The sequence below is a fragment of the Grus americana genome, chromosome 1 (assembly GCF_028858705.1).
Source record: "Grus americana isolate bGruAme1 chromosome 1, bGruAme1.mat, whole genome shotgun sequence".
NCBI lineage: Eukaryota > Metazoa > Chordata > Aves > Gruiformes > Gruidae > Grus > Grus americana.
The window spans coordinates 218534169-218544020 of record NC_072852.1 but is presented as its reverse complement, the minus strand read 5'-3'; the positions used below and the strand labels follow the sequence as shown (position 1 = coordinate 218544020).

General features: G+C 46.8%; 1 protein-coding gene across 1 annotated transcript; it reads right to left on the bottom strand.

Annotated features, from left to right (window-relative positions):
• Positions 1–7474: 7474 nt before the first annotated feature.
• On the bottom strand, positions 7475–8404 carry LOC129201428 (olfactory receptor 2AT4; the record flags this gene model as incomplete). Its single annotated transcript, XM_054812699.1, has 1 exon — positions 7475–8404. A coding segment is annotated over exon 1 (930 nt), but the record flags the coding sequence as incomplete, so codon positions are not given.
• Between the last annotated feature and the right edge of the window lie 1448 nt (positions 8405–9852).

Here is a 9852-nt window from a genome sequence, read left to right as displayed (position 1 = left end):
GTTGGGCAGCTGCTCCTAAAACCATAAATGATACTATGAATAAGAAGCATGTTTCACCAAAGACAGTGTCCTTGCGTTTCTCCCTCTCCAGGCTGTGACCGAAGGGAATATCGCATTTATTCCATGAAGCAGATTACAAAGCCAAACCAGCACGAGTGCATCTATCAAGCAGAGGAATGACACCACCGACACATTTTAAATACAGCCAAGCACGGGAGACTTACCAGATTCAGGTTTGACCACAAAACCCTACTTCCATGTATCTCTGCACACACGTTGGGAAGACCAGAAGCTTCCTGGAGGCAAACAGATAAAATGACTGTTACGGACAGCAAATCCAAGGGCTGAGAAGCGCAGCAAGTGGCACAAAGCCCATATCTTGCTCACAAAGCTCAACCCCCCCAAGGAATTAGGATTCGCGTAGTTTTGCAGAGCAGTAATTCCCTGGCATGGACACTGGCGTGCAGTGGGATTGCAACGATACCAAGCATCTCCCCCAGCAACTACAGAATCACTGAATCACAGACTGATTGAGGTTGGAAGGGACCTCTGGATGTCATTGGGTCCAACCCCTTGCTCAAGTAGGGCCACCTAGAGCCACTTGCCTAGGGCCATTCCAGATGACTCTTGAGTATCTCCAAGGATGGAGACTCCACCACCTCCCTGGGGGGCACCCTCACAGTGGAAAGTGTTTCCTGATGTTCAGAGGGACCCTCCTGTGCTCCAGTGTGTGCCCATGGCCACTGGTCCCGGCACTGGGCACCCCTGGGAAGAGCCTGGCTCCATCCTCTTGGCACCCTCTCTGCAGGTATTGATGTAGGTGGATGAGATCCTCCCAAGCCGTCTCCACTCCAGGCTGAGCAGTCCCAGCTCTCAGCCCTTCCTCACAGCAGAGATGCTCCAGTCCCTTCAGCATCTTCATGACCCTTCTCTGGGCTCTCCTCAGTATGTCCATGTCTCTGTTGTACTGGGGAGCCCAGCGCTGGACCCAGCACTCCAGCTGTGGCCTCCCCAGTGCTGAGCAGAGGGGAAGGATCACTTCCCTCGACCGGCTGGCAACACTTTTGTCTAATGCAGCTTGGGACAGCGCTCACCTTCTTTGCTGCAAGGGCAGAAGGATGCTACTACTTTTTCTTGTCTTGAAGACTGATAGAAAGATGTGTGGATCCTTGCAATGACCTAGGCAGGTCACCAACCTAGGACATGGGAAAGGAGACATCTTAAAGCAGCAGCGTGCAGGGAAGATGAAGGGTTTCATAGAATCATAGAACCAGCATAGAATGGTTTGGGTAGGAAGGGACCTCCCAGCCCACCCAGTGCCACCCCTGCCATGGGCAGGGACACCCTCCACTAGCCCAGCTTGCCCAAAGCCCCATCCAACCTGGCCTTCAACACTGCCAGGGAGCCAGGGGCAGCCACAGCTTCTCGGGGCAACCTGTGCCAGGGCCTCAGCACCCTCACAGGGAAGGATTTCTGCCTCACATCCCATCTCCATCTCCCCTCCTGCAGCTTCAGGCCATTCCCCTTGGCCTGTCCCTCCCTGCCCTTGGCACCAGCCCCTCTCCAGCTTTCCTGGAGCCCCTGCAGGGACTGGAAGGGGCTCTAAGGTCTCCCCGCAGCCTTCTCTTCTCCAGGCTGAACCACCCCAACTCTCTCAGCCTGAGGTCTCCAGAGCAGAGGTGCTCCAGCCCTCGCATCATCTCCGTGGCCTCCTCTGGACTCGCTCCAACAGCTCCATGTCCTTCTTGTGCTGGGGACCCCCGAGCTGGACGCAGCACTGCGGGGGGGTCTCACCAGAGCGGAGCAGAGGGGCAGAATCCCCTCCCTCGACCTGCTGGTCATGCTGCTGGACACGCAGCCCAGGACACGGGTGGCTTTCTGGGCTGTGAACGCACATTGCCGCACCATGACCACTGTCAAACTCTGAAAGACACCCAGCTCCTGGGGGGTTTTGCAGCTGTGCAGATTTCCGTGGAAGAAATGGTGAAGAAAGCCATGAAGCAGGGAAGCTGCAGTGGAGCGTGACTTGGGATTGGCTTCCCAGCTGTTCCCCGGCTCCCTGGGGTCTGGGCCGTAAGGCTTTTCTTCTTCTGTGTACAGAAAAAATCTCCTTCCTCCCCCTGACTGTTTTCAGACTTTCCCAGCATGACAAATACACAGCAAGTGTCATGTAGCTCTCCGGGAGTGAAGGGATGCAGTCAAAAGCAGAAAAATCTATGCAAAAAGCAGAGGGGAAGTAACAGATATCCGTGTGACCAAATGCTGCACTGTTGGTGCAAACTATGAAAAATGGTGTTAAGCCACCGAGGAAACGATGAGTTCATTCTCCAGATTCAGGGACTTCTGTCATGACGTGTCCCAGCGGAGAAGCTGCGTGCCTGGGGGTTTGCCTGCAGGGACACCCACCTGCTTCTCAACCCACAGTTTTACTTTTATTCTGTTAAATAGAATAATCAAAATGTGTATCGCTCTGCTGCAGATGTTGTGACATTTCCAACCCAGATTTCCCTGGCTTTTAGATCTATAAAGAGCCCTGGAAACCTCACGGCTTTGTATTTCCTTGCTGTGATGCTGCAACAAGATCCCTGGTGAGCTGACCAGAACAGCTCTGCTTTAAGAAGAGAAGAAGCGTCCAGCCCAATCACCCTGGTGACTGCAAACATTTCCAGGTGCAGACCATCCCACATGGAGAAATATGAAAAAGGCAAGACTTACCCTTGAATATGTCTCTTTTTTTTCCCTTGTTGGCTATGGAGGAGCTCAGCTGGAGAGCTTGGCCCTGATGGATGAGAAGGAGGAGACACCAGCTGGGGGGACGGGGTGTTGCTTACAGTGCTCAGGGGTTTCTCTGGAGGCTTTTGAGCAATCCCAATGAACATTGTGCTTTTTGCGGGGGGAAGGACGTGTGTGTGGGTACCCTTGGGTGCCTTCTCCGTGGAGCACTACAGTGGGTGAGGCTTTCACTTCACACCATGTAAAAACAAACAAAACAAAACAAAAAACAATGAAAGCAGGCGTATTTTGAAGCTCTTGTGTTCAGATGCAAGCATAAAGGAACCACCGAAAAAGAATATCTGCTTTTACAAGAACTTTTTGTAGAAGAATTCTGATTGCAAAATAGATTACATCAGCTCTTACATCATTTTAAGCTATTATTATGATGGCTCTTGAAACAATCTGGTCTTTGCTTCGCATCCATGTGCACATAATTTGCACAACGTACAAGCTCATGAACCACTGGGGAAGGGCATCTCAGGCATGAAGAAGCAGCAGCAAGTCAAGTGGGAGAGGGCTTTCACACCGGAGGGGGGGACCTGCAGGTGAAAGTGGACACTGATAAACTCCTTGGGGTGCATATATTTTTATCTGGGTGCAAAACTTGACATCTTTTGATTTCCTGATTTTCTTTCATTTTTGAAATGTGAAAAAATAATCAAATTGTGGTTTTCCTGCGAGATTTCTGTTGAGAAAGGAGAGTGGTCTGAGCTGCTGGGATGTGGAGGGTCTGGAGAAGCAGGGCTGACATCCCTGAAGGCAAGGTGGAGAGCACTGGAGTGATTTAAGGACAATAATGAGTATTAGGCGAAAAAAATTTGCTGCTTGGATAGAGAATAAAGTATTATGCAGTGGTGTTCTGGCTGACATACAAATTGGGTATGGGAGGGATTGGAGGGTTCATATTCATACACAGACTGCATCTCGTGGCTCAGAAATACCCAGCTACATCTGGAACACTGGTGCTCAGAGTCTGCAGGATCTTCTGCTCAATGTAATTCTTATTTATTTTTTGTTTCATAAAAAACTGAGATGAAGTTTTGGAGCAGAAAACGCATTATGTGAGTACAATGTCTTGTAAAAGGCAGCTGCATGACCCTCTGGATATTAGTATAATGCTATTGCTGCAGATAACAAATAATATTAGCTGGAAATGGTTTCTAGCTGTTAGGCAAAATTATTATATTGTCAAATGTGATGAATGAGGGAAGTGGAGAAGGCTTTAGCATCCTATATCGGTAGTTGTTTGCTCTGATGTTATTCTGAATATCGGTTGCAAGCCTCTCCGCCCTGCCTGCTCTAGTCTTGCCCTTGAATGCAGGTCTTAAGAGCCAGCCAAGGTCTTTGCTTCCCTCTTGAGCAGCCAACAGCATCAGACTTTACCCAAGTAAGAGTCCAGTTCCTCAAAGCAAACCAACAGCCAAGGGGAAAACTCTTTAAAAATTATGTAAAAACCTTTTGGGTGGGTTTCCTTCTTTTATATAGTCATGTTGGCAATGAGGTGCAGCTCTAGGGCTCTTCCCTTTGTTGCAGGCTCTGCTCCTTCTCGGGAGGTCCTAGAAAGGTCCCCTCCTCCTCGAGGCTATGTCCCAGCAATACTGCAACGTGCAAGAGGGGACAGAAGTCCCAGTAATGGATTTATCTGAATAATTTCCTGAGATAAAGGCACTTGTGCTGCAGCGCTGCCTCCTGGGTGCAGCTCCTGTAGACGGCTCCTGTGAAGGACACAGAGGGGACAGCCTGTGGCTTGGGGGAGATTTGTTCCCTTATAATGAAACAAACTTCTAAGAAATGAGAGGTGATGGTCATTTTGGGGGCTTTTTCACCCCAGTTTGCCCTTGGGTGTTGGAAGGGGAGGAGCGGTGCTGCTGGTGGGTCTCAGTATCTCAGCCCTCTGGCTGCAGTGGCTGATTTTCCACTGCGGTTTGTGGTTACGAGCCATCACCCAAGACCACCGTGGGATTTTTATGGCAGCTGGTAACATCCTACCCCACCGGTGCTGGGGGAAACCCAAATGCGTCCTTTCTCCATGGCTTAATTTTTCTTTTCCTGATGACTAGCCGAGGGGAGAGCACAGCACTCCCCGTTTCCTCATAGACCATACTCCCTCTTCTTCTGAATTACAATGAATTTTTCGTGCCTTTCCAACATCCTATCCCAGGGATTTGGGAGGAATTCCCAAGCTGTGGATGGAAAAGGCATGCAAGCCCTGATGGGTTGGGGGAATACCCCTCTGGGCTAAGCACCTCCACGATGCCGGGCTCTGCACAGCTCCCCACTCAATGCACTGGCTGCTTCCCATTCTCGAGGCACTTGGAAAAATCCGTGCAATCAAAAACGTAGCTGAAATTCGTATGTTTAGGGCTGTTTTTTTCCTTGGGAACACTTGTTGCTGCAAAGTGACTTGTTGAGAGGAGTAAAACAATCCTGTATATATCAGAAGGGGAATGCTGGAAGCGTTGGGTAGTGATAATCTCTGTTTGATGGTGGTGCAGCCAATACAGGATTATTGTATCGAGTTTTTATGATTATCCCTCAAGAAGAATGTTAAAATATAAAGAGGGTTGGGAGAAAGATCATGACAATGGTTAAAAGTTTGGAAAACGTGTATTACAGTGAGAGCCTCTGGGCACTCATTTCGTAAGGAAGAGTTTGATCATCTTGTACATGAATTTACATGGGCAACAGGGATCTGGTGTCAGAGAAAAAATGAAGAAAGATCTTAGGCGGGAAATGAGTAACATCAAAGTAGAAATAAGGCTTAAGTTTTTAACAGTGAGAGTAATAAAAAAAAAATAACATTTTACTGGTTGTTATGAACGGTTCTTCACTGCTAAACACTTCGTTAGGAGGGGATTTCAACTGAAAACTCTACTCAGGTCGAACTAGAAGTGATGGAGCTTCATGCTGCAAGGAGATGTCAGCTCTCCCAGACCCAAAAGCTGCAAAAGTTGTGACTAAGGGAAAATTAATGATCCATAGTGCCCACTCTCTAACACAGTCTAATCCTGGAAGTCCCCAGAGCTCATTAGAGACCTCCTGGTCCCACAAAAGCTCTTCAGACACCTGAACTTGCTGTGCTTGTTAGTGTGTCTACGAGATCCCCGGTGGAAACCTCTTTCTTAATGTGTGTTCAGGTCTTCTCTCTTGTGAACAGGGGATCAGTGCTGAGTTTTCATGTGCTAATGAACACAAGGGGAATCTTTTGTTCCCTGTCTGGATCCCATGGTGCCTCCTCATTTGGAGCAAGAGCCTATGCCTGAGCATAGGCAACCAAGACGATGCCGTGCCAATGTCTTCAGTGACTCTTACAAGCTCCTGCTCACGCGCTCATGATAGAGAAGATGCTCTGCACATTGGGACTCAGTATAGTAGGAAACACTAAATGTTTACAAAACATTTTAAACCCAACATTTTCCACCAAAATCGACCGCTATGTTCAGATGAACTCTTTCTTAACTCTCTTTCCGTTAATTCCCGATCTATGTGTACATTTTTGGTGGTGGACAGTGCAGGAGAGTGGCCGTGTCACGTCCTTTCCTGCCTGGCGGCATCTTCTCCTCTCCAGCCCCGTTGGCTGGAGGTCCTCTGCTCAGAGGCAGCCAAGAGCATTGAAAGTTGGTCATGGGAGAGTAAAGATGTTAGTACACTGGAAGCGGAGACCCTTCTATCTAGTCTTACATGGGCTGTCAAAGCAATGGGTTGAATCTGGGTTGAATCAGCGTCTCGAGTTAAAAATGTTAATGAGACAGTAAGTGAGGAGATAGCCCAAGCCTTCCTCCAAATCTCTGTCGCAGACCCCAATGACCTTAGAAAGGTTCTGTTAAACAGATGCCGTAGGAAAGACATGTATTTCACTATGTTAATCTCAGAAAAAAGAAGAATCAAGCATGTCTCAAAAGGGCAGAGATGCTCATTTGCACTGGACTATATGCCTGCTCTGGAGGAAAAAATGAGTTAAATAAGCTCCAGATAAACGGTCACGCTTTCTGATGCTTGATAGCATCTCTGCACTAAATTTGAAGTTCATGGTGTTTTATTGACTGTTCATATTGACTTTCATGATGTAGGAACCTGTAAATCAGACTGTTGGATATAAGGGGTGGTTGATGGCACCGTACCGCACACAGACACCGTTTCATCCAGCTGTACAAGCTGCATTTTTAATTTATCTTTAACTTTTCCCACAGTTCTGCAGTCCTGTAAAGTGATTTTGTAGTTTTCTCACTCAGGAGTAACAGTACAGGGTCACCTCTGTCATTTATAGTGAAAATAACTGCTGCAACCCCTGAAAGTTGTAAATGGAGGAATTAAAATAACTCATCCTCCACGGTGCGATGTGGAGGGGAAAGTGTAAAGAAATGAGGTACCGCTCTAGTTCGGCTTTATTTAGTGCATTTTCAGCTTTATTTAGTGCATTCACAGCTTTATTTAGTGCATCTGTGATTTAGTCACCGAAGGATAGAAACCAAACTAGGAAATTATAAATAAATTACAGCAAGTCTACTAAAAACTTCACAGAAATAGGCTGACATACATTAACATAGGATATACCACAATTCAGAGGAACCGAACAGAACTCCAAAGGCGATGATGCCTTAATTAACCAGAGGACTGAAATAATAAATAGCATGAGGCTTCTGCGCTGCTGTAAATTCTACCAAAATAAATTAATTTTTTTAGAAAGGGGAAGGATTTTCAGAAAAACAGACTTTTTAACTGCAGATTTTACTTCCTTGTTCCGTAAAGTGTAAATGATGGGGTTTAATAAGGGAGTTAAAATAGAGAAGACAACGTTGCTCATGACATGGACATCAACGGGGATGTCCGCTCTGTAGGACATGTACGCCACAACGATGGAGGAGTAGTAAGTGCCCACCACAAGCAGATGGGAAGTACACGTTGAAAAAGCTTTCATGCGTCCTTCTTTGGAATTGATCTTCAGTACGGAGAGGATGATGTGGACATACGAGACAGCGACGAGCAACAGAGGGATGACCGACACTGTCATAGCGATGGAGAACCCCAAGAAGGTCTGGAAATCGGCACTGAAGTCCCGGCAGGCGGCTTGTACCACTGCCAGGTGGTCACAAAAGCAGTGGTGAACCCTGGTTGTGTCCCCGTAAGCTAGCCGAGAGGTCTGCATGATGACGGGCACGGGTATTAGCAGCGCAGTGATCCAGGCGCTCGCTGCCAGCTGGATGTTCACTCTTCTCGTCATCTTGGCCTGGTAACGGAGGGGGTTGCAGATGGCTTCGTAGCGGTCGTAAGCCATGACCACCAGGAGAAGCGCCTCTGTTACCGTCAACCCGTGAAAACTGTACATCTGCAGAAAACAGGCCCGAAATGAGATGGTTTTAGCATTGGCCAGGAACATCGCCAACATTTTGGGGATGGTGGTGGTTGTGAACAGCACGTCTAACACGGAGAGGTTAATGAGGAAAAAGTACATGGGTTTGTGGAGTGTATGGTCGACCACAACCACGGCAATGATAATGGCATTACCAACCAGGATCAGCAGGTAGAATAGCAAGAACACAATGAAGAGGGGAATCTGGAAATCCTGGAGAGCTGGAAACCCCACCAAGAAGAAGACTTTAGTGGAAGCATTGCTGCTGCAGCTTTCCATGGTGGGGCTGGTCAAAACACCTGCAAGGATGAAGAGGGAGTGAGGATACAGGCTGATGTGCAGGAAGACATTTCTCTAAGGAGCTTTGCAGAGGTTCTGCAAGGAGAACACACGCTGGACGAAATCTTGCAGAGCTGAGCACATTGCAAGACACAGCTCGGCCCCTCTTGTCTCTAACCTGCAATTAAGATGATTTGGATTCTCCGTTGATGGTGTGGATTACGTCTATAGAGGGCACGCTCTTCAGCTTTGTGCATGAAGGGCAAGAATTTATCTCACCTAGCTTTGGGTCCTCTCCATGCAGAGCTCCCCCTTTGCATTGGTCCTCCTGGGTCCCTCTTCTGGTCCGTGGGGAAAAGGGGCATTTTGGGGGATGCAGCTCCTTTGCCCCATTCTGCACCGAGGTGGAGATGAGCCACGTTATGGAAATGCCCATTTCTTTTCTCTAAGGGAATTCAAGTGAATTAACCCAGAAGCAGTCAATCATCCACCTCTTTTGCTAGATTATTACAATCTTTGCTACTCAAAGTCATTCTCATCACTATTTTTCATGCCCATGTTACCTCTGGTTGGCTACTTGCATCTCACTGTGTTTCCCATGGTCATTGCAGCTTGCAGTCGATTTCTGCTGCTGTTGCTGAAATTCAGATGAAAACGTAGAATTTCTTTTGACTTCCAGGTCATTTCCTGGTACATAAAAGCAAAGGGATTTTCATGGTAATTTTTTTTGGCTGATGTAGGTCAGCATCATGGCTTTTACCATAGTAAAAAAAGGTTTAGAGATTCATGAAGTCCAAAGACACTGTAATAAAAAAATGAGGAACAAGTATCCGTCAGTGACTCCAGCTCAGATGGAAGAGGACACGATGTGTGACAGCTTACAGCCCTTATATGTCTTTATTTTACATAATGTAGCTCTACAATTGCATTATTCATATAAACTTGTGATACTTTTTGGATTTCTCCAGGAAGACTAAGAAAGACCGTGCTGTACTTTTCCATTTATTTTACATTATGAGCTTTTAAGATTCCTGATTTAGAAAGATTTTCTTTCCTCTCAATAGAAATACTTCCTTTGTTGCTCATAAAGATTTAATGCAGATTGGAAAGGACTATTCTGCCCAAACCCTACGGAATATGCTTGTTTGCTGTGGCATAATAAAGCAGCATTTTGGAAACTTCCAGCATCTTCTATTCAAGCCACAAAACAGCTGCTGCACTTTCATAGGCACAAATTCCTTTGAAATTTATTTATTCTCTCTAACATTGGGTAAATCAAAACTAAGATAATGTTCAGAAGAAAAAACACCCTGGTTTTTGTTAGGTTTATGCTAAAAAAAGAAGGAGAAATGAAGCTTAATTAAGTTTTTATGCCTTTTCTTGGTTTCCTTATTCCAATTTAAGAGAAGGCAAATAAAGCTCTCGGAAATGTTTTGTGCTTGGCCACA